This window comes from Oncorhynchus keta, chromosome 24, assembly GCF_023373465.1.
Source record: "Oncorhynchus keta strain PuntledgeMale-10-30-2019 chromosome 24, Oket_V2, whole genome shotgun sequence".
Classification (NCBI taxonomy): domain Eukaryota; kingdom Metazoa; phylum Chordata; class Actinopteri; order Salmoniformes; family Salmonidae; genus Oncorhynchus; species Oncorhynchus keta.
The window spans coordinates 24,553,743-24,578,553 of NC_068444.1; the positions used below are offsets into that span (position 1 = coordinate 24,553,743).

Here is a 24,811-nt window from a genome sequence, read left to right on the forward strand (position 1 = left end):
TTAGATGAATAATTCTTATTGAATAAATTATGCAAATATATTTTTTGTCATTTAGCAGACATTCTAATCCAGAGCGATTTACATGAGCAATTAGGGTTAAGTGCCTTACTCAATGGTACATCAGAAGATTTTTCACCTAGTCAACTCTGGGATTCTAACCAGTGACCTTTCGGTTACTGGCCCAATGCTCTTAACCGCTAGGCTGCCTGCCGACATGTTGGCTTGATATCAGTGGAGGCTGCTAAGGGGAGGACGACTCATAATAATGTCTGGAATGGCGTGTAATGGCTGGAAAGGAATGGTCTCAAACACATGACGTGTTTGATAACATTCCATTCACTCCATTCTGGCCATTATTATGAGCCATCCTCCCCTCAGCAGCCTCCACTGTTTGAGATACATTTCAGATACAACAGACACAGGCAGTGAACTCAAACAGAAGGAGCTTTTCCCCCTCTTGTGGCTTTTTCAGAAACTACCATATCTCCCAGAAAACATCCAGCATTTCCTGCCATTACTCTACAGTACAGGTATAGGATCAAAATGTTATCCAGTCTGCTACAGCAGCGAAATAATCCTGCAGAAACAGGAAATATTCATTATTATGTAGATTATAATTAATGGACATTTTTGTAGGGGTTGCTATTGGGGGTGATATTGCCTTCTCCTGTTGATAAAAATAACTTCAAACAAAATTATGTAGATCATATTACCATATTGGCCAAAGCCTTGACATTGTGCGCACGTACTGTGTGAGAACATTATGACTACATCAATGGTCTTGTGAAACATATAAACATTGTCACACCTGTGTTTGTTAAATCAAGAAACTAAACAGATATGGTGTTCATACTGCTCTTCTGAATGTTATGGAATATCTCACAAACAAAGTATGTCTTCCCTAACCATCTCAAATGAAATCAAATTGTATTTGTCACATGCTTCGTAAACAGGTGTAGTCGACAACCTTTGTAACCCATTTCAGTGTCGTTCATTAAACCCTATCTTTTTCATTTGACTAAAATAAATAATTACTTCAATTTCAGCAAGCAAAACTACACTGAACAAAAATATAAACACAACATGTAAAGTGCTAGTCCCTTTTTTCATGAGCTGAAATCAAAGAAATATTCCATACGGATACAAATGTTATTTATCTCAAATTTTGTGCAGAATTTGTTTTACATCCCTGTTAGTGAGCATTTCGTCCTTTATCAACATAATCCATCCACCTGACAGGTGTGGCATATCAAGAAGCTGGTTAAACAGCATGATCATTACACAGGTGCACCTTGAGCTGGGGAAAATAAAAGGCCACTCTAAAATGTGCAGTTTTGTCAATGAACACAATGTCACAGATGACTCAAGTTTTGAGGGAGCATGCAATTGGCATGCTGACTGCAGGAATGTCCAGAGAATTGAATGTTAATTTCTCTACCACAAGCCGCCTCCAACGTCATTTTAGAGAATTTGGCAGTACGTCCTGTCCTGCCTCACAACCGCAGACCACGTAGGGGGGTTGGGTGCTGAGGAGTATTTCTGTCTGTAATAAAGTGCTTTTGTGGAGAAAACCTCTTTATGATGGACTGGGCCTGGCTCCTCAGTGGGTCCGCCTGGCTCCCAAATGGATTGGCTATCATTGTGTTTACTTTATAGCTACCTACACAAATAGCTAGCAAGAACAAAGTGTTAATAAGATAAAAATGAATTATAAAGATTTAAAAGCAATAAATATAAAAGTTGTCCAGTAGGCATCTACCTCAACCACAAGGCTCTCCAGAGGGTGGTGTGGTCTGCACAACGCATCACCAGGGTCAAACTACCTGCCCTCCAGGACACCTACAGCACCCAATATCACAGGAAGGCCAAAAAGATCATCACGGACAACAACCACCCAAGCTACTGCCTGTTCACCCCACTACCATCCAGAAGGCGAGGTCAGTACAGGTGCATCAAAGCTGGGACTGAGAGACTGAAAAATAGCTTCTATCTCAAGGCCATCAGACTGCCTACATACAGACTCAAATCAATGGCCACTTTCATAATGTTTACATATCTTACATTACTCATCTCATATGTATATACTGTAACTTATACCATCTATTGCATCTTGCCTATGCTACTCGGTCATCGCTCATCCATATATTTATATGTACATATTCTTATTCCATGCCTTTAGATTTGTGTGTACTAGGTAGTTGTTGTGGAATTGTTAGATTACTTTTTAGATATTACTGCACTGTCGGATCTAGAAGCACAACAATTTCGCTACACTCGCATTAACATTTGCTAAACATGTGTATGTGACCAATACAATTTGATTTGATTTGATCAATACACCCAGTCAGTACAAAGATACAGGCGTCCTTCCTAACTCAGTTGCCGAAGAGGAAGGAAACCGTTACAGTTACAGAGTTTAATGTCTGTGATTGGAGAAAACTGAGGATGGATCAACAACATTGTAGTTTCTCCACCATACTAACCTTATTGACAGAGTGAAAAGAAGGAAGCCTGTACAGAATAAAAATATTCCAAAACACGCATCCTTTTTACAATAACGCAATAAAGTAAAATGACAAAAAATGTGGCAAAGAAATTAACTTTATGTCCTGAATACAAAACGTTATGTTTGGGGCAAGTCCAACACAAAACATCACTAAGTACCACTCTTCATATCTTCAAGCATGGTGGTGCCTGCATCGCGTTAAGGTTATGCTTGTCATCAGCAATTTTGGGGGGATAAAAGAAACAGAATAGAGCTTAGAACAGGCAAAATCCTAGAGGGAAACCTGGTTCAATCTGCTTCCCACCAGACACTAGGAGATTAATTCACCTTTCAGCAGGACAATAACCTAAAACACAAGGCCAAATCTACACTGGAGTTGCTTACCAAGAAGACAATGAATGTTCCTGAGTGGCCTTGTGTTTTAGATTATTGACCTTAATCTACTTGACAATCTATGGCAAAACCTGAAAATGGTTGTCTAGCAATGATCAGAACCAATTTGATAGAGCTTGAAGAATTTTGAAAATAATAATTGGCAAATGTTGCACAATCCAGGTGTAGAAAGCTCTTAGAGACTTACCCATAAAGCTGTAATTGCTAAAAGTTATTCTACAAAGAATTGACTCAGGGGTGTGAATACTTATGTAAATGTGTGTTCAGAGTAATAATATCTAAATGAATGATAAAGACAGAATAACATAATCCACCATAAACGATTAACATAATCCACCATAACCCAACTCCATATTACAATATTTTCATCAATACGAAACATCCCACTGGGCACGCACAGGTTGAATCAAAGTTGTTTCCATGTCACTTCAATAAAATTAAAATGAACCAACGTGGAACAGACGTTGGATTGAAGTGAAGTTACCAAAACAATTCAGTTGGTGGCAGTATTGTTTCAGCAAAAAGGGACTCTGCTTTTTGATAGTTATTATTTTAACTAACAATTTTGGGTACACCGAGTATACAAACATTAAGAACTGCTCTTTCAATGACATAGACTGACCAGCTGAATCCCGGTGAAAGCTTTGATCCCTTATTGATGTCACTTGTTAAATCCACTTTAATCAGTGTAGATGAAGGGGAGGAGACAGGCTAAATAATTATTTTTAAGCCTTGCAACAATTGTGACATTGTCATTTTAATCCATAGAGACGTGAAGGAGAAGCTCGTCGGATGTTGATGTTGTATGTGTGCCATTCGGAGGGTGATTGGGCAAGATAAAACATTTAAGTGCCTTGTGTATCAAGAATGGTCCACCACCCAAAGGACATCCAGCCAATTTGACACAACTGTGGGAAGCATTGGAGTCAACATGGGCCAGCATCCCTGTGGAACGCTTTCGACACCTTTTAGAGTCCATGCCCTGATGAGTTGAGGCTGTTCTGAGGGCAAAAGTGTTCCTAATGTTTGTATGTAACACATTCTTTACAAGTAATGCATAGCGTGTAGTGGTTGACATAAACTGACATTATCATTTATTATATCTATAAATAAAATGTGTGATATAAACCTTATTTAGGGCGCTGACAACAAAGTGTTATCATATTTTGTGATGTAAAAACAACAGATGTTCAGTGGGTGCAGACAAACTATAATGTTGACCTTTTCCTATAAAGGCTTACATTTACATTTTACATTTAAGTCATTTAGCAGACGCTCTTATCCAGAGCGACTTACAAATTGGTGCATTCACCTTATGACATCCAGTGGAACAGCCACTTTACAATAGTGCATCTAAATCTTTTAGGGGGGTGAGAAGGATTACTTTATCCTATCCTAGGTATTCCTTAAAGAGGTGGGGTTTCAGGTGTCTCCGGAAGGTGGTGATTGACTCCGCTGTCCTGGCGTCGTGAGGGAGTGTGTTCCACCATTGGGGAGCCAGAGCAGCGAACAGTTTTGACTGGGCTGAGCGGGAACTGTACTTCCTCAGTGGTAGGGAGGCGAGCAGGCCAGAGGTGGATGAACGCAGTGCCCTTGTTTGGGTGTAGGGCCTGATCAGAGCCTGGAGGTACTGAGGTGCCGTTCCCCTCACAGCTCCGTAGGCAAGCACCATGGTCTTGTAGCGGATGCGAGCTTCAACTGGAAGCCAGTGGAGAGAGCGGCTTGCTGCAATGCACCAAGAACACAAACATACACAAACGCATTGTATTTTTCTTACACACTTTGTGATTCCAACCCAAGAAATGGAAAACCTGTCTGACACAATTTCCTGGTTTCCTCTTGTGAAAGTCAGTTAATCCCGCAAACCACTGCTTGCGTCATGTTCAGAGTAAATACATTGGGCACAAGGACAACAGGGTGGTCTTCTGCTCTGAGCAATTTATTTATCAGCAAGTACAAAAGACACTCTGGAACATCACAGAATACTCAGTGACGCAATGGTCTAGTTAATGAGTAACTCAGGGGTTCAGAGCTATTCATTTTTTTAAGACAGACAGCAAGTCCACTGCTGACCTCAGTTAGGCTACAGCAATAGCAAGCCATCACAAGGTAAGGCAAAGCTTTCTCAATTCACTTTCAATGTACTTGTACAGAAGTACAGTGTTTGCGTTTATAGAGTGTCAAAAAGCTGTGATTCAGGAGACATGAGAGAGGGAATATGATTTGTCTTAAAAATCTATGTAAAAAATATTGACATCAAATCAAATCAAATTTTATTTGTCACATACACATGGTTAGCAGATGTTAAATGCGAGTGTAGCGAAATGCTTGTGCTTCTAGTTCCGACAATGCAGTGATAACCAACAAGTAATCTAACTAACAATTCCAAAACTACTGTCTTATACACAGTGTAAGGGGATAAGGAACATGTACATAAGGATATATGAATGAGTGATGGTACAGAGCAGCATACAGTAGATGGTATCGAGTACAGTATATACATATGAGATGAGTGTGTAGACAAAGTAAACAAAGTGGCATAGTTAAAGTGGCTAGTGATACATGTATTACATAAGGATGCAGTCGATGATGTAGAGTACAGTATATACATATGCATATGAGATGAATAATGTAGGGTAAGTAACATTATATAAGGTAGCATTGTTTAAAGTGGCTAGTGATATATTTACATAATTTCCCATCAATTCCCATTATTAAAATGGCTGGAGTTGGGTCAGTGTCAATGACAGTGTGTTGGCAGCAGCCACTCAATGTTAGTGGTGGCTGTTTAACAGTCTGATGGCCTTGAGATAGAAGCTGTTTTTCAGTCTCTCGGTCCCAGCTTTGATGCACCTGTACTGACCTCGCCTTCTGGATGATAGCGGGGTGAACAGGCAGTGGTTCGGGTGGTTGATGTCCTTGATGATCTTTATGGCCTTCCTGTAACAACGGGTGGTGTAGGTGTCCTGGAGGGCAGGTAGTTTGCCCCCGGTGATGCGTTGTGCAGTCCTCACTACCCTCTGGAGAGCCTTACGGTTGAGGGCGGAGCAGTTGCCGTACCAGGCGGTGATACAGCCCGCCAGGATGCTCTCGATTGTGCATCTGTAGAAGTTTGTGAGTGCTTTTGGTGACAAGCCGAATTTCTTCAGCCTCCTGAGGTTGAATAGGCGCTGCTGCGCCTTCTTCACGACGCTGTCAGTGTGAGTGGACCAATTCAGTTTGTCTGTGATGTGTATGCCGAGGAACTTAAAACTAGCTACCCTCTCCACTACTGTTCCATCGATGTGGATAGGGGGTGTTCCCTCTGCTGTTTCCTGAAGTCCACAATCATCTCCTTAGTTTTGTTGACGTTGAGTGTGAGGTTATTTTCCTGACACCACACTCCGAGGGCCCTCACCTCCTCCCTGTAGGCCGTCTCGTCGTTGTTGGTAATCAAGCCTACCACTGTTGTGTCGTCCGCAAACTTGATGATTGAGTTGGAGGCGTGCGTGGCCACGCAGTCGTGGGTGAACAGGGAGTACAGGAGAGGGCTCAGAACGCACCCTTGTGGGGCCCCGTGTTGAGGATCAGCGGGGAGGAGATGTTGTTGCCTACCCTCACCACCTGGGGGCGGCCCGTCAGGAAGTCCAGTACCCAGTTGCACAGGGCGGGGTCGAGACCCAGGGTCTCGAGCTTGATGACGAGCTTGGAGGGTACTATGGTGTTGAATGCCGAGCTGTAGTCGATGAACAGCATTCTCACATAGGTATTCCTCTTGTCCAGGTGGGTTAGGGCAGTGTGCAGTGTGGTTGAGATTGCATCGTCTGTGGACCTATTTGGGCGGTAAGCAAATTGGAGTGGGTCTAGGGTGTCAGGTAGGGTGGAGGTGATATGGTCCTTGACTAGTCTCTCAAAACACTTCATGATGACGGAAGTGAGTGCTACGGGCGGTAGTCGTTTAGCTCAGTTACCTTAGCTTTCTTGGGAACAGGAACAATGGTGGCCCTCTTGAAGCATGTGGGAACAGCAGACTGGTATAGGGATTGATTGAATATGTCCGTAAACACACCGGCCAGCTGGTCTGCGCATGCTCTGAGGGCGCGGCTGGGGATGCCGTCTGGGCCTGCAGCCTTGCGAGGGTTAACACGTTTAAATGTCTTACTCACCTCGGCTGCAGTGAAGGAGAGACCGCATGTTTCCGTTGCAGGCCGTGTCAGTGGCACTGTATTGTCCTCAAAGCGGGCAAAAAGTTATTTAGTCTGCCTGGGAGCAAGACATCCTGGTCCGTGACTGGGCTGGATTTCATCTTGTAGTCCGTGATTGACTGTAGACCCTGCCACATGCCTCTTGTGTCTGAGCCATTGAATTGAGATTCCACTTTGTCTCTGTACTGACGCTTAGCTTGTTTAATAGCCTTGCGGAGGGAATAGCTGCACTGTTTGTATTCAGTCATGTTGCCAGACACCTCTGTTTATCAAGATAGTGAATGTCTTCAAGTTTTAAATTAGAACAAGGAGACTTACTCCAGCAACACTTCTGGGTTTTACCATACAATACTGTATTTGTTGGAAACATTTTCTGTACCTTGTTTAAGAAAAGGGAAGGAGAAGGGAAGCATTCAAACATAGTGTACAAAAAAGATAACTTTTTATTTATTTAAATGACCCAATATCTTTGCTTACTGTAAACCTAATCATTAATCCAGGCCATGTATTCCCAGAAAGAGGAGCCTCTTGTGTTTGTTCTGCACTTCCAGAACTCTCATTATTTGGTAGTCATTCAACACAAATAATAAAGTACATTTCATTGGCTATGGTTAAGTAACAATATGGAGTGATCATTTGAAAAAAGTGGTATTTATGGATAAGTAGGCCTATCCCACTTAGCATGGACTGACGCTGCCGTCTTTTGTTTGGTTCAGTCCGTACCAGCCTTAATTTTGCCCAAACTTAGACGTCTATGTTTGGTTCACGTCCGGACCAGATCAAATTTGACCGATTATAGACATCTATGTTTCACAAGTTTGGACAGCACAGTACAGTACAGTAGAGCACAGCAGAGTACATTACAGTACTGCACATTACAGCACAGCAGAGTACAGTACAGTAAATAAAAGTAGAGCATACTACAGTACAGTAGAGTGCAGTACAATACATTAGAGCACAGTAGAGTACAGTAAAGTATAGTTCAGCACAGTAGAGTGTAGAGTAGTATAATGTACTATATTGTACCCTAATTTACTCGAATGTACTCTACTCTACTGAACTAAACTGTGCTGTACTCTACTGAATTTAACTGTACTGTACTCTACTGTGCTCTAGATAAACAACAGGTAGATAAACAACAACATATCACAGTCATAGAAATAACAAATATATTTCTGTAACCGTTACTGAGAATGTTATTGTAGTTGAAGTGGTCTGTTGGTTTACTCTATAGGTTGGACTATGTTGCCACCAGTTTTATAAGCTTTAGAAAATGTAATGTAAATGCATGTGATAGATGGGAGCAGATCTTCAGTTGAATTTTACATGGATAGAACAAATATTATTGTGATATAATGCTTACTTATTGAGAATGTATGTGTCGTTAAAATTTGGCCATAGAATCGAGTCCGTAAATTATTTATTTTCAACTTTCATTTAGAACCGAAAATGAACCTGATTTCAACGTCTGGAAAATACATATTTTCAACTTTAAATTGGAACCGAAAATTTACCTGAAATCAACGGTCGGAAAATACATATTTTCAATGTCCAGAACATTTCCTTTCAATGTCTGGAAAATACATATTTTCAATGTCCAGAACATTTCCTTTCAATGTCTGGAAAATACATATTTTCAACGCACGGAAAATATTCTTATGTATTTCCACCTATCATTCAGAACCTACAATAAATATATTTTCAATGTCATTTTGCTAATTGGGATGCAAGAGTTGTCTAAGCCAAGATATTAATTAGCTCCCCTTAGCAGATCTATATAATCAGAATTTAGGGTTGGACGTATGTTTGAATAGTGGCTAAGATGTTTTTCTTTGTGGTCAGTTCCATATGTACTTGCTATGGCCTAACCTCTAACCCACTGACCTCTGCAGCTGAAGGCGAGCCAGCATCCCATTCACTGTCCAAAAAGAAAAGGACAGATAAAGTAAAAATAAATCAATCACTGACAAACAGACCTCAGCCAGTAGCGTAGTGCAATTTCGCTGCCCTACGCTTAGACCCCCGCTTAGCAAGCCTGCATTTTGCCATGAGTCTAAGAGAAAATGTTTCTTTTTAGAGCTAATTTCCTGCTATTCTAAACATTTTGCCATGAGGCTGAGAGAAAATGTTTCTGTTTAGAGCTCATTTCCTGCTATTCTAAACATTTTGCCATGAGGCTGAGAGAAAATGTTTCTGTTTAGAGCTAATTTCCTGCTATTCTAAACATTTTGCCATGAGTCTAAGAGAAAATGTTTCTGTTTCGAGCTAATTTCCTGCTATTCTAAACATTTTGCCATGAGTCTAAGAGAAAATGTTTCTGTTTAGAGCTAATTTCCTGCTATTCTAAATATTTGCTATGAGGCTGAGAGAAAATGTTGCAATTTTAAAGCTAATTTCCTGTTCTTCTAAACATGTTTTTAATGGCTTATGACGTGTTCATATGCTATCTGGTGTCCTTACCTGCGGGGGTGTGTTCTAGACAAGTGACCTCAGCTCAATGTTCCAGGCAGCCAATCCTGATTTGAGATGGTAAACATTGATAACAAAGCCATGGCTTGAAATAGTAACAGGCACTGACAGAATTAACCCTATGACCCTTTTCTATCTCTTCACAGAAATATTCAAAGGAAATTTCTGGCCAAAAAGGCAGAACATGCATCATATATTTTGCCCTCTCCTTCTGCTCTCCTGCCTCTCGGTAGGCCTAGCGAACCGTGTATATGTCCACCCATTTAACCTCTTCGCCTCTGAGAACGTCAGCTGTGAGACCATCAAAACCGAAGTGACCAAACCTCTGGAGACTGTCCCTTTGACCCCCCTTAACAATGACAGTGTGGTGCCTGACACTCGAGACTTCTCAGGCACTGACAGACTGAAACAGAACGTCACTCAGCGCACTGCTGTACTGGCAGAGCTGCTCAACTCTCTGGGCCTCCGGATGTACAAGGCTCTGAGCAGCAAGCAAAAGGACTCCAACACCTTGCTCTCGCCCATGAACACCTTTGGCTCTCTAGTCACCTTGTACCTGGGGGCCTCCAAAAAAACAGCCATCCCTTACCAGCAGCTGCTGGGCCTGAACAGGGACACGGACAGAAACGACTGTGTCTCCCTAGTGGACGGCCACAATGTTCTTCGCACTCTGCAGGACATCAATTCCCTGGTGGATGGGCCCAAGGATGAGATCAACACTTGTGTGTGGGCCTTTGCTCGCAAGGGCGCTGACCTCTCGAAGGACTTTGTCCAAGGCACCCAGGACTTCTCTGATGCCTCGTACATCAGAGCAGTGGATTTCTCCCAACCCCAGGAAGCTGAGACCCAGATCAACAACTTCATCCAGAAGACATCAGACAGGAAAATCACGAGCCTGTTCAAGGACCTTAGCTCAACCACAGATCTACTGTTTGTCAGCTCTGTCCATTTCAAAGGTAAACACTCATAGTTTTCACACAAGCCAAAAGTCACATACAGTACAATAGCAGTGTCAAAATATTGCAGCAGCAGACAAAAACAGTTCCACATCATAAGCAACAAACAAGCTATTTTTCCCTTTTTCAGGCAACTGGAGGAAGGCGTTCCAGACAGAGAAAACTACCATGCAGGAGTTCAAGGTTGATGCAACAACAACTGTCATGGTCCCTCTCATGACCCACACAGGCACCTACAAGTACCTGAATGATAAAGACAGGAAGTGCACCGTGGTGAAACTATCTCTGAGCAAACGGGCCTACATGCTGCTGGTGCTGCCTCACGAGGGGAGCAGCCTGCATGACATGGAGTCTCGACTACAGTCAGACATCATCTCTGGCTGGAACAGGCATCTGAAGGAGGGGTAAGTCAGAAAATATCTGAGCTCCATCTTGCAATGTTTCTGACAGATTTATGTTACCTATGATGACACCTACAAGTGCTGTATTATGTGCTGCATTAAACATTGATAACTATTACTGAAATATTGGAGCTCAATATATTTCTGTCCCGAGGAGAATATCTATTTTTTGACAATTGACACCAGTTCACACTTTGCGCCACAAAGATTTGTGGAAAGACAAAATCAATTGATCAATATTAAGCTATTTTAAAAGTAGAATCCTTAATTGAAACAATAATAAAGCCGTCATCCCGCCTGTGTTTGGGTAAAAAGCAGAAGTATGGGCCTGGAAAAATGTAACCACTCTCAAATTCAAAGACAGAGCCTATGGATGCAAGGACTGGCCATCCATTATATCAACATTATAATTTTAACCAAGTTTTGAAGGCATACAATGTTTGTTTACAATTACATTGTTTGCAAACAATGGAGTAAAACAAGCTTATATTTTGGATTCTGACGGGGTTAAACTAAGCTCATGAGGCATTTATAGGTTATATTCTTCAAGAATCAATGGGTATATATAATTAATTTCTAAGTCCTTAAATGGATGTAGCAACTAAGGATTCCAGCTTTAATGGAACATGTACTGTAGCAGCTATCAGGAATAAGGACAGAAATAAGCAGTGCAAACTGGTCTGTTGTTTTCCCTGTAGGTTCCTGGAACTGTCTCTGCCCAAGTTCTCCATGACAGCCTTGACTGACCTAAGGTCATTGCTCTTTGACATGGCAGCTGAGATTGAGAAAAGTCTGCTGGGTTCAGATGCTGAGTTTGAGAGACTCAGCAGTAAGAAGCCGTTCAGTGTTGATAAGGTAAGATCTAGATTTCCCCCTTAGTGGTATTGGAACAACAAAAATATGTTTACATAAACCTGTGATAGGGAGCAGATAGATACTAAACTAAACAGTGCCTTAAACAAATTGCAGCCTACTATGTGTGGTGAATGCAAATAGACAAGAGAGAGAATGGGGGAAAGAACTGTTGGTACTCTAGTACTCCTATAGTCTTTTGCAATAATTTGTTGGAATCTAATGGTGACTTGGAGCTCATTGGAGTAGTGCATCTCTTCCAGGTGTTCAACAAAGTCATGTTTGAGATGGCTGAAGGTGGTGCTGAGACTCAAGACAAGACCCAAGATGAAGGGGTTCCCCTCAAATTCACTGTCAACAGGCCCTTCTTCTTCGCTATTGTAGAGGGAAACTCCAATGCCATTCTCATGCTGGGAAAAATAAGAAACCCGACTCTTTAGGGCTTCTACATCAACATAACAAATCTGTGACCAACTGCAGAAGAATGCACATGAAAGCCTCCTGGATCAGCAGACTTGCGGGTTTGTACTGACAAATCAATGCAATATTGCATGTTCCCTTACTAGTATGATCATTTATTCCAGGAGTTAAGAACTTATGTATACATCATGCGTCATGTTTGTGAAAAAACACAATATTACGCTGTATTAAGATGTAATGTATTCACATAGAGCACATTCAAATCAAATCAAATTGTATTTGTCACATGCGCCAAATACCACAGGTGTAGTAGACCTTACAGTGAAGTGCTTACTTACAAGCCCTTAACCAACAACACAGTTTTAAGAAAATCCCTAAAAAAGTAAGAGATAAGAATAACAAATAATTAAAGGGCAGCAGTAAATAACAATAGCGGGGCTATATACAGGGGGTACCGGTACAGAGTCAATTTTCAGGGGGGCACCAGTGTTGAGGTAACTGAGGTAATTATGTACATGTAGAGTTATTAAAGTGACTATGCATAGATAATAACAGAGAGTAGTAGCAGCAAGGGGGGGTGCAAATAGTCTGGGTAGCCAGATTTGATTCGCTGTTCAGGAGTCTTATGGCTTGGGGGTAGAAGCTGTTTAGAAGCCTCTTGGACCTAGACTTGGCACTCTGGTACCACTTGCTGTGTGGTAGCAGAGAGAACAGTCTATGACTAGGATGGCTGGAGTCTTTGACAATTTTTAGGGCCTTCCCGACACCTATATCTAACATTATGCAGATCTTTGTGTCTAATATACATTGTAGAATTACAGCAATGTACTTACTGTTTGCTATGATTAAGGTAGACATGGTTGATAGGATTATTGAAAGGTCTGAATTTGTATATTCTATTATGCTAAGAGTTTGTTTTGTTGCGATTGCATGAATAAAACATTGTTTCTCTATTGTTGAAATGTCCATTTGTCTTGAAAAATCCTTTAAAAGAAAGGGAACAGCTACTGACTATATTTCTCCTGAGACTTAAAGGTTTAGATAACATGGGGCTAATAATGACAAACCTCTTCGCAAAACTAGACCGTAAATAATGAAGTCGGATCCCTGTCTCTCAAATGAACTGAATGTCACTGAGCTTTATGATATGCCTTATCAGGTCACCCCTCATAACAGCAGAACTTGAATCACATTTACACAACAACATACAAAGATCGAAAGCTTTTATTACCAAGGTTATTACAACTTTGATTCACCTTATTTAAAAATGTACAATCTCATCCTTCACCAACTCTGTGCACGATGTACAATATCTTTATCCTTCACTAAAAAAGTAGACCAAAAATCTGCCCTGGTCTACTTTTTGCCAGTATCTCTTTTGTATGATGACATAACTTGCATTATTGAATGTACAGTGAATTCTCAGGCAGGCATAGAGGGTTATGTTTAACCCCCTTTGACCGCATTACATTACACATTTGCTGTTATGGACAGTCAGGGGGCCAGAAAGAAATAATGAATTACTATTGAAAATTAAAATGTTGAAGTTTTCTTGATTTCAATACCATCTTTCATATGATTAGCGTTCAATATAAATAAGACCCAGTCCCTCATTGTGCTTCCTTCCTTCTAACTACGAGCATAGAGATACATTCATATCGCTGCAGGATTATGGTACAGCCTGCTCTGATGGAGTCACGTCCTGTGCTCCTTGGACCAAGTCATTTAGTGTTGAGAACATGGTGATGTCGGCAGGTTGCAGACCCATCTTCTGAATCTGTCATGGGAAACAAACATCAAATTTTATTTGTCACATACACAGAATACAACAGGTGTAGGTAGACCTTACAGTGAAATGCTTACTTACAAGCCCTTAACCAATAATACAGTTTAGAAAAATACCCAAAGAAAAGTAACAAATAATTAAAGAGCAGCAGTAAAATAACACTAACGAGGCTATATACAGGGGGTACCGGTACAGGGTCAATGTGTGGGGGCACCGCTTTGCCGAGGTAATATTATCCCCAAGCCATAAGACTCCTGAACATCTAATCAAATGGCTACCCAGACTATTTGCATCCCCCCCTCTTTTACACTGCTGCTACTCTCTGTTATTATCTATGCATAGTCACTTCAATAACTCTACCTACATTACCTCAATTACCTTGACTAACCGGTGCCCCCGCACATTGACTCTGTACCGGTACCCCCTGTATATAGCCTCGCTATTGTTATTTTACTGCTGCTCTTTAATTATTTGTTAATTTTATTTCTTATTCTTAAAAAAGAAAAAAAAGAAGGTCTACGCCTGTTGTATTCAGCGCATGTGACAAATACAATGTGATTGAATATGTACATGTAGGTAGAGTTATTAAAGTGAATATGCACAGATAACAGAGTAGCAGCAGTGTAAAAGTGTGTGTGGGGGGGGGGCAATTCAAATAGTCCGGGTAGCCATTTCATTAGATGTTCAGGAGTCTTGTGGCTTGGGGGTAGAAGCTGTTTAGAAGTCTCTTGGACCTAGACTTGGCGCTCCGGTACCGCTTGCCGTGCGGTAGCAGAGAGAACAGTCGATGACTCGGGTGGCTGGAATTCTTTGTGCTTACCATCACAACAATTATTCTGGGGTTTTCCTGACCTGCCTTCCTTCCCATTGTTTGAGTTAAACATACTGTCTTTCTATAACATAGTCAAAGGACAAATACAAGATAAGTTTGGGTTCTCTAACAGGGTGAACCCTACCTGCTCTCCCAGGTACTCCACATCCAAGGCCAGCTGCAGGCGGATCTTGCTGTCATCTGTGGGGCCTCCAGTGGTACCTATCGTGTTGGTGGTTGTCGTTTTCCTCGCTTGCTTCAGTCTCTTTAAACTTTCCTCCATTTTTTTAACGGAACTCAAAACATCTGATATGGTTTCAAAATATCTGCCCAATGTCAAGATGGAAAATTAGTATTTTGTGCTTGGTGGAGCAGACCAAAAAGCTACTTAAGTTTGTGAGGTTGACTGTCCTTGAATTCAATTCAATTGTTAGTTTGTGTCCTTGTGTGGTGCAATTCTTAGGAGAAAACATTGTGACTCACTGCACTGGCCCTAGAGAGTCAACCTAATTTTATTAAATATTATTATAACACGTTACCAGGACTAAAAACATTGGCATGCATTCAAATTGAAATCTGTATATGTGGACTAGAATTATCTACACAGGATCTCATTTTCCCATTCATGAAGTGGTCTCCAGCCATCTCTTACAGTATACTGTACTTGCCTACACAGGAAGTCTAACAGACAGCAGAGTCCCCCTACCTCTGAGTGCAGTCATTGAGTGCGACCCGTAGCCAGTCCTGGGCGATGGAGGGCTTCACCATGTCTTTGGAGTCGCTCAGGAGCTGGTGCAGCGGCCGCAGGGCGTTGTCCATGTAGGCAGAAGCTCTGAAGGGAACTTCCTATACAGTAGATGAAGAACAGGCACATATTTTCAAGCTTGTGACTGCTGTGACTATGGTGCACTTTTCAATATTTTGGTACTATACAGCAGATGTTCTCTAATAATCTCAGTAACGTTGAAGCCTAATGGGAGCACTGCTCCATTGTCTTGGGAGGAGGATGCCTGAGGGGCAGGCCTTCTCACTTTGTTGGTCCTTCGGTATAGTCGGGGGACCTCAGAGGCACTCTTCAGGAAGCGAAAGCACCTCTCAGTTAAATGCTGAGTCATCTTGCTGTTCAGGGTGGGAATGCAGCCAGTCAGGGAGGCTTTGGAGTCTTCTAGGGCCTCTGGGGAGAGAACACAGGGCATGGAAGGACACTTGTCAAAAAGGCAATCAAAAGGCAATATATCAACTGACTTGCAGTAAGAGAACAGTAACAGCTGAAGGAATAAGTATCATGATTGAACACTGTCTGGAGCAAGGTATCAGTTTGTGCATTTAATCTTTCAAGCATGATGACGACATACCTCCAACAATTACAACATTTTTGTACCCAATGACCTCCAGTGTCTGCATAATCATCTTAGAAAGTTCCGGAATCTGTGAGAAAGGCAAATGTTTAATGGTAAAGAATACTAATGATGCAAAAATAACAAGGTTAACGCAATTGCATATCTATGTTATGTTGCCTACCCCTAAAAGTCATTCTTAAAATTAAAAACCACATCTATTAAGAAATTTGTAAAAAACAAAATGGTCTTCTTGGAAGGTAAAACTGACCTCGTAAAACTGACCATCCTACCGATCCTCGACTTTGGCGATGTCATTTACAAAATAGCCTCCAACACTCTACTCAACAAACTGGATGCAGTCTATCACAGTGCCATCCGTTTTGTCACCAAAGCCCCATATACAATCCACCACTGGGACCTGTACGCTCTCGTTGGCTGGCCCTCGCTTCAAACTCGTTGCCAAACCCAATGGCTCCAGGTCATTTATAAGTCTCTGCTAGGTAAAGCCCCGCCTTATCTCAGCTCACTGGTCACCATAGCAGCACCCACCCGTAGCACGTGCTCCAGCAGGTATATCTCACTGTTCACCACCAAAGCCAATTCTTCCTTTGGCTGCCATGCCTTCCAGTTCTCTGCTGCCAATGACTGGAACAAACTGCAAAAATCACTGAAGCTGGAGACCCATATCTCCCTCACGAGCTGTAAGCACCAGCTGTCAAAGCAGTTCACATATCACTGCACCTGTACATATCCCATCTGTAAATAGCCCATCCAACCACCTCATCCCCATACTGTATTTATTTCATTTATCTTGCTCCTTTGCACCCCAGTATCTCTACTTGCACATTCATCTTAATTGGCTTATTTTGCAGGATCTTGGTCATGATTGGTCCATATCACTACCTGGTCCTGTAGTTTGTCCACATCGGAGGCTATAAAAACCAGCTGTTTGGTAGATAGGGTTGCTGGGCTGCCACTCTCACTGCCCCCATCATCCTGAGAGGTGCGACTGGACGTGGAGGAGGCGGAGCTGGGGAGGGGCCTCACAGGGTCTTTACTGACCTCCGTGGAGGGAGATTTAGTCAGCATCTAGGAGACAGGGTCCAGAAACACCAATCATGACAACTTAATAGGACCAGCATTTCCTTTTATAGTATTCACATGTTCATTCCTGCTGCTTTAAAACACTGGAATACTGACATATGCTGTAGGCTACATTGAACACTGGATTAATAGAGGTATCACTGAATCCATATACACTATGTACACTAGCATTAATATTGTAGTGGAAAGGTTGGGTTTCCATGTTGGAGGAATTTTGGGTTGCCCCGTTTGAGGAAAGCTGGGTTCCCATGTTGGAGGCTGTACCTCAGTGAGGAACTTGGAGTAGCGTGAGATGAGCTGCAGGGTGAGCTTCCAGAAGCAGTGAGACAACGGGGGCAGGTAGACCTTTTCAGCCCAGCACCTGACCAAGCTGTTCCACAGCACCTGGGACACCAGCAGGTGGTAGCAGCTGCCCGCTGTGTGTAGGGAGCAGATAATACAAGCCAGCATATAATATTGCCTTTTGTGGTAATGATTAATGAAATATAACTTATCCATTTATACATTAAAGTTGAGTATAGCTACTAACCTGGTGCTGCCTCTAACCCATCAGCAATAGCATTCTCTAAACATGCAGCAATTTCCTTGTACCTGTGACAGAGATCGGGAACAACAATTTAATGCATCGCTATTAAACACGTATAAGCCAGCTTGCTTATTTTGAGCAAAACAGTTCTAAATTGATTTTTCCAATCTCCATTTTTGTAGAAATGGTATTGCAAAAGAGGATGATTATTCTTTACAATAAGATAAATAGCAAAGCGCATTCTCAAAACAATCTTGACTGTAAAACAGATAGCAACAGCCATTACACAACATGCAGCTGTGATGGAATCGAAAACACACAATTTGAAGCATGTGCAGCATAACAGACATTCCATTGTGAAATGTGCAGAGGCTGGTTGACAAACAGTGCAAGGCACAGAGAGTCCAACAACCTTCACGTTGACTCTATAGAGGATCAATATTTCCTTAGAGGGAGTATTCATCAGGAGCCTTGTGTTGGACACAGTTACTTATAACCCGTAACTGTCATTTTCTTATCTCTATGTGTAACATGATCTCTATGTGTAACATGATATCAGCACAATATCCAGGAAGTAAAACTGATGACTGGACATCAGCAGGGTAGGTGACAATTAAATGGTGCAAAAATCAAGCACAGAAGGTCAGTACAGGATGCACAGAAGTCAAAGGTCATGGAGCACGCAGCTACTCACCGGAGCTGGAAGTAGACAGGTAGGTTCCACTTGTTGTGGAAGCTCTGATAGGAGGCATGAGCTCTCAGCCTCCTCACACTGGCTTGGGAGCCACACTGCCTATCAAACTTCCTCACAAAGTCCATGCTGATTGTGTACCTCTGCAAAATAGATACAGACATGAACCGAATGAGAATCTGGTCACTCTCTCCTACTAGTAGAGTAGGACTTGTCAGGGTCAGTGTTTCCATTACCATTCCCATTGTATTTCCAAGCTCTGTTGAACACTGCCAAAGAGACTGGCTTCTAATGGTTTTATATGACGCCATAGGACTACTTTGATGCCAGAAGAACGAGATTGGGTCGTTACAGTACGTACCTCATAAAAGGTGTCAGGGTTGCCCGCGTTGAAGAGAGAGGGGATTCTCTCCTCGATACCTTTGATGATTTCAGGCCAAACGGAGTTCACCAAGAAGTCGTATCCAGGCACTATGTCTGCCTTTTCACTGGACAGAAAGCAGAAAGCAAAGACATGAGAAAGAACAAATACGAAATTCATAGGTTATGAACGTACCTCAAATAAAATTGTATTTGTCACACGCGCCGTGAAATGCTTACTTACAAGCCCTTATTAATCAACTAGACAGTCTTACTAAAATAGAGTTAAGAAAATGTTTACTAAATAAACTAAAGTAAATGTAAATAGTCCGGGTGGCCGTTTGATTAATTGTTCAGCAGTCTTATGGCTTGGAGGTAGAAGCTGTTAAGGAGCCTTTTGGACCTAGGCTTGGCGCTCCGGTACCGCTTGCCGGTGCGGTAGCAGAGAAAACAGTTCATGACTTGGGTGACTGGAGTCTTGGAGAATTTTTTGGGCCTTCCTCTGACACCGCCTAGTATAAAGATCCTGGATGTCAGAAAGCTTGGGCCCAGTGATGTACTTGGCTGTACGCACTACCCTCTGTAGCGCCTTATGGCCATTCTACCATATACTTTCTTATATCTGTCGGGAGAAATGTCTTCAGAACATTGACATCCAGCTCAGCTATGGTGGGTACCTTGAAATGGCCATTCCAGTCACCTCGCGCAGCAGTCTACAGTGATGAGGCACAAACTCTAATAGCTTGGTGTACATTATTTGAAGGCCATTGGGGGTGGACTTGACCAGCTGTTCAACGATGACCTGTTGACAAAAAAATAGTCAGGTGAAGTACTGTTTATGTAGAGGAAGCATAGAATTCATCTCTGAAGAAGAACACAGTACATTAAGTTATTGAATTGTCCATTTCCACATCATTTCATAAATATATTGGTGAGCTGGACACTAAGAGAGTGTTCCAGAAACCAGATTAAGTTTACGCCTGGACTTAAATGCAATTAAAAATCATGATTGTTAGTCCAGGAGTAGGCTTAATCTGGATATGGGACACGAGCCCTAAACACTCTTCTTTATATGCTATTTAGCAGATGCTTTACAGTCATGCATGCATACACATGGGTGGTCCCGGGAATCGAACTCACATTCCTAGTGTTGCAAGCACCATGCTCTACCAACTGAGCATACAGGACCTAATCCTGACGGTTCCGCTCCCACACAACCTCACCTCATCCATGTAGGGCTTGACCAGGACTTGTCCCACCAGCGCCTCTGCGTCCCTGGTCTTGTCGATGGTGGCGTAAGTGCGTAGGCAGTGACGCACAATATCCACATTGGAGGTCTGGAGGCCCTGTATAAGGAGCCCCTCCAAAGACTGCTGTAGCATGGACGTGATGCCGGAAATACGCTACAACACAGATTGTACACAGACACAGTGTCAGTAAAGTAATCTTGGGCAGGCACGGCCATTTTCAACCATTAACCTTAATCTAGTTTGTGTACTGAAAATCAACCCCAGAAATGCAATGGTGCTGTCAGTGTTGAATAATACGACCTGACTTACAGGCCTGACTTTGTCCAGCAGGGGCATGCCCTTGCTTTGGACAGCATGGAACTGCAGCTGGTTGAACTCTGTGGCAATCCGCTCCAGAATCTGGCCAGCGAAGAGAGGACTACAAAGCAAAAGAAACAGAAAACTTAGAAACTGAAACATACACCAATATATAGAATACATAACATGATGAATATAGCTGACATAGCTACAAGGATAGAGGTAGGCCCTGAAATGCTGGCTGGATGCCATATTCTCATAAAATATTAAAAGCAAGGTCAAAATTAAAGTTTCAGTCGGGGATCTTAAGCACATATTGTACGAACAGGATACGTAACATATCATAATAATTGCCCAAAAAAGAAGGATGTAAACATATCACACGAAGTGGATGACATAGTACACAATTGAATCTTGGTTACACAAAAGTCAAATTATCTGGGAAAAGTTAGCAAATTATTATTATTTTTTACTTCTGAAGGAAATGCAGTTAATAATTGTGAGTCTCCTCCCTCGCTAATGGAAAACCTGTCGGCCAAACCCCTCCCTTACACTAACTTAGCCCGTGTTTATCATGGCCAAAAAGCACATTTTGGTATTCATGAATTTTTACGATATAGCCAAATTTGACTTTGTGGCTGTGGAATCTAATGGAAACGTTTATCATCCTTACACAGGCACTGCACCAGTTTACGCACCGCCTTCGCCCAATCCCGATTCGTCCAAATAATCTATACACAATTGAATGAAGTAGCACAAAAAAATGGGGACCCGTTTTGGCTAGTGAGCACCACTTTCAAGACTACTGGTTTAAATTACACAAATGTTCTGGAGCATCACTTGTTTTGGTACTTTTTACACCTTTTTCTCCCCAATTTCATGATATCCAACTGGTAGTTACAGTCTTGTCCCATCGCTTCAACTCCTGTACGGACTCGGGAGAGTCCAAGATCGAGAGCCATGCATCCCTGGAGAATCACTTTTTAAAAATGGGGTAATGGCTTCTTTCTGTGACCTTGCCTCATCACTAACTTAGATGCATCCGTATGTTAGAGACTATAATATGTCATATCAGCAAAAAGCTGATGCAATCCTTTAAAAATATATCTATATATTTTTTTACATACCTGCTTATCTCAAGAGATGTTGAGTCTTTTGAGTTCTGAGAATGTAGGATTTTTTCAATCTTCTCTACTGATCGAACAACTTGGATGAGTCTTGTGACACACATCTTGTATAGGGGAACAAAAAAAACAAGAAACATGACCGTTTAAACAGACTCATCTCTAGCATCCAACTACACACATACAAATATACTGTATTTTACAGAAACACAAATGTCTGAAATGGTAGACATATACTATATTTTTTTTAAAGTATGTGGACACCCATTCAAATGAGTGGATTCAGCTATTTCAACCACACCCGTTGCTGACAGGTGTATACAATCGAGCACACCGCCATGCGATCTCCATAGACAAACATTGACAGTAGAATGACCTTACTGAAAAGCTCAGTGACTTTCAAAGTGGCACTGTCATGGGATGCCACCTCTCCAACAAGTCAGTTTGTCAAATTTCTGCCCTACTAGAGCTGCACCAGGTTCTGTAAGTGCTGTTGTTGTGAAGTTGAAACATGTAGGAGCAACAACGTCTCAGCTGCGAAGTGGTAGGCCACACAAACTCACAGAACAGGACCGCCAAGTGCTAAAGCTTAAAAATCGTCTGTCCTCGGTTGCAACACTCACTAACGAGTTCCAAACTGCCTCTGGAAGCGAAGTCAGCACAATACCTGTTCGTCGGGAGCTTCATGAAATGGGTTTCCATGGTTGTGCAGCCGCACACAAGCCTAAGACCACCATGCGCAATGATAAGCGTTGGCTGGAGTGGTGTAAAGCTCGCCACCATTGGAAATGCGCTCTCTAGCGTGATGAATCACGCTTCACCATCTGGCAGTCCAATTTTTTAATGGTTCGGGCTAGGCCCCTTAGTTCCAGTGAAGGGAAATCTTAACTCTACAGCATACAATGACATTCTAGACGATTCTGTGCTTCCAACTTTGTGGAAAACGTTGGGGAAAGCCCTTTCCTGTTTCAGCATGAAACACAAAGTGAAGTCCATACAGAAATAATTTGTTGAGGCCTCCCGAGTGGCGCAGCAGTTTAAGGCACTAGATCGCAGTTCTAGAAGGGTCACTACAGACTTGAGTTCGATCCCGGGCTGTATCACAACTGGCCGTGATCGGGAGCTCCATGGGGCGGTACACAATAAGCCCAGTGTCGTCTGGGTTAGGGGAGGGTCTGACCTTTGCCTCCCGAGCCCGTTGGAGAGTTGCAGCGATGAGACAAGATTGAAATTGGGGAGGAAATGGGGGTAAAATACAACAAAAATATAATAATGGTTTGTCGAGATTGGTGTGGAAGAACATGACTGGCCTGCACAGTGCCTTGACCTCAAACCCACTGAACACTTTTGGGATGAATTTGAATGTCGACTGTGAGCCAGGCCTAATCGCCCAACATCAGTGCCCGAACTCACTAATGCTCGTGGCTGAATGGAAGCAAGTGCCTGCAGCAATGTTCCAACATCTAGCGGAACACCTTCCCAGAAGAGTGGAGGCTGTTATAGCAGCAAAGGGGGGACCAAATACATATTAATGCCCATGATTTTGGAATGAGATGTCCGACAAGCAGGTGTCCATATACTTTGCGTCCTGTACTGTATAACCTTGAGAGTGCCACGTTATGAGTCATAATACCCATAAAACCCAGAGGTCAAACGCATATTTTTGGTCATGTAGTGTATAAATCCAGGTTAACAAACCTTTTTGTTTTGCAAGTCATCTTGCTTTGATAGCTGGTTGTCAATGGCTTGGATCACCTCACTTACAGATGTTCTCAAGCTCTGAAAAAAATAAAGGGAGAAAGATACAACATACATAAATAGGACAAAGTGTGTGACCAAGTCAACAGCAATGAAGGTGAAATCAATGTATCATAATATGAAAAAAAAAGAGTCAAACAGGGCACATACCAGTACCTCTTCCTGCAACTGACCCAGTGGCACTGATAGCTGGTTCAGGGCTTTGTCCATTCCAACCTAAATAGATTATACATCAAGTATGCCCATTATTCTCTAACTACTACTGTAGTTATTAGGCATAATTAACATTTAAAAGTCCTGATCATAGCTGGAGCAACTGTTTGAAAGAACAAACAGGCATCTCATCATCACACCCATTTAGATTGCTACATCCATACTGAGCAGATTCCGCTGATGCTCCCAGTTTCTTTCAAGTGACATCGTTATAAAATAGCCAACTTGTTATTTGGCTACAAATGCATGGTTGTAACGTTCATTAATGCCACGTATGGGTGGGGGACACTGCAGCATCTTGGCCGTGACAGCCATAGGAACCTACCAGATTGGTGGAGAGGTTGACAAAGTCTGCATAGTCTTTGTTGATGAGCTCCACCATGGCTGTTTTGAGCAGTTTGTAATACATCTCAAGGTCCTCGCGCATCTCCTCGAGCTGGACATGCTTTCTGCAATCAGCAACAAACTGATCCACGTCGAAGTCATCCTGAATGCAACAGAATATGAAGAAGAAAACATGTATCATGATTGATCATGTAGTTAACGTTAGCTAGCCAATGCTTATGCTAAATCTGTCCAGCAGAAACTAACTTGCTAGCTGCTTGCCATTTCTAATCGGGCATTAACAGTTTGATGAAGAAGGTAGATAGCTAATTACGAGGAGACAAATTTAGGCGTATATAATTAGTGTCTTTTCAAGATGTGATAACATGGAATGAAGCCAGTTTGGCTGATCACTGCTCGCTGACCTATGGCAATACAAGCTAACGTTAGCTTGGAAAAGTGACATTATCTTAGCTACTGTTAGCTAACTACCTTCATAAACACGTCCTTGTCGAAACAGAGAGAATCCGGCCCCTTTGGCAGATTCATTTTTCTTTCGTACTATCCTTGAAATCGATAAAGGCTGGACATGTAGTTATAATATAAAGTAAAAAAAGGTTGCTAAATCATTTCCGAAGAGGGAAAAATACTGAAATTTTACTTCCGCAAACATGGCAATGTACCACCACAGATAGAACAATGAGACAGATATTTCACCGGATGTATAATGTGAAGCATCCGGTTGGTGTTTCCACTCACTACCAAATATGGTGATGAGAGGAAGTCCATTGGCCAGCATTGGGAGAAGATTTTTCTCCCAATTTTCAGTTTTATTTTTCCAAAACTAGTATCTGTTACAGAGTGGGCTACGTTTTGTAGACTTTAACCTGTACCAAAGTTTAAAAAAAAATAGTCGTTTAGGAGTGCAAGGGCAAATTGAGTTATTGCACACGCGCACTTCAAAGAAAATATGCAACTACATTGTAGAACGTGCCAATAGGTTGTCGCTAGCTCGTGCTTGGCTCTGTCAACCTCCTTGCGTGTTC

The 24,811-nt window shown here is 42.1% G+C and overlaps 2 protein-coding genes across 3 annotated transcripts; one reads left to right on the plus strand and one right to left on the minus strand.

The window, feature by feature from the left end:
• The first annotated feature begins 4,862 nt into the window (after positions 1-4,862).
• On the plus strand, positions 4,863-13,132 carry agt (angiotensinogen). Its single transcript, XM_035801168.2, has 5 exons — positions 4,863-5,008; positions 9,699-10,508; positions 10,639-10,912; positions 11,608-11,764; positions 12,025-13,132. Exons 2-5 carry the CDS (start codon positions 9,737-9,739, stop codon positions 12,199-12,201), a joined length of 1,380 nt encoding a protein of 459 aa, XP_035657061.1. The 5' UTR covers positions 4,863-5,008; positions 9,699-9,736; the 3' UTR covers positions 12,202-13,132.
• A 258-nt stretch (positions 13,133-13,390) lies between these two features.
• On the minus strand, positions 13,391-24,469 carry cog2 (component of oligomeric golgi complex 2). 2 transcript variants are annotated; one of them, XM_035801171.2, is made up of 18 exons: positions 24,258-24,469; positions 23,767-23,928; positions 23,385-23,444; positions 23,169-23,249; positions 21,474-21,577; positions 20,359-20,467; positions 20,023-20,202; positions 19,477-19,601; positions 18,801-18,927; positions 18,443-18,582; positions 17,752-17,813; positions 17,487-17,638; positions 17,022-17,207; positions 16,134-16,206; positions 15,810-15,952; positions 15,485-15,624; positions 14,924-15,104; positions 13,391-13,958 (listed from the first exon to the last, which is right to left on the minus strand). In XM_035801171.2, the coding sequence occupies exons 1-18, from the start codon at positions 24,312-24,314 to the stop codon at positions 13,851-13,853; spliced, it is 2,190 nt and encodes a 729-aa protein (XP_035657064.1). In that variant the 5' UTR covers positions 24,315-24,469; the 3' UTR covers positions 13,391-13,850. The 2 variants fall into 2 exon arrangements, with proteins under 2 accessions (XP_035657064.1, XP_035657063.1); XM_035801170.2 differs by having other exon boundaries at positions 23,379-23,444.
• Positions 24,470-24,811: the final 342 nt, after the last annotated feature.

Coding starts and splice junctions, on each gene's coding strand:
- agt (XM_035801168.2), top strand. CDS start 9,737: ATGCATCATATATTTTGCCCTCTCCTTCTGCTCTCCTGCCTCTCGGTA. Junction 10,509..10,638: donor CAGCTCTGTCCATTTCAAAG/GTAAACACTCAT, acceptor TCCCTTTTTCAG/GCAACTGGAGGAAGGCGTTC. Junction 10,913..11,607: donor AACAGGCATCTGAAGGAGGG/GTAAGTCAGAAA, acceptor TTTTCCCTGTAG/GTTCCTGGAACTGTCTCTGC.
- cog2 (XM_035801170.2), bottom strand. CDS start 24,314: ATGAATCTGCCAAAGGGGCCGGATTCTCTCTGTTTCGACAAGGACGTG. Junction 17,814..18,442: donor CCTGTCTACTTCCAGCTCCG/GTGAGTAGCTGC, acceptor TCTCTGTCACAG/GTACAAGGAAATTGCTGCAT. Junction 15,105..15,484: donor CTCAATGACTGCACTCAGAG/GTAGGGGGACTC, acceptor GACATTGGGCAG/ATATTTTGAAACCATATCAG.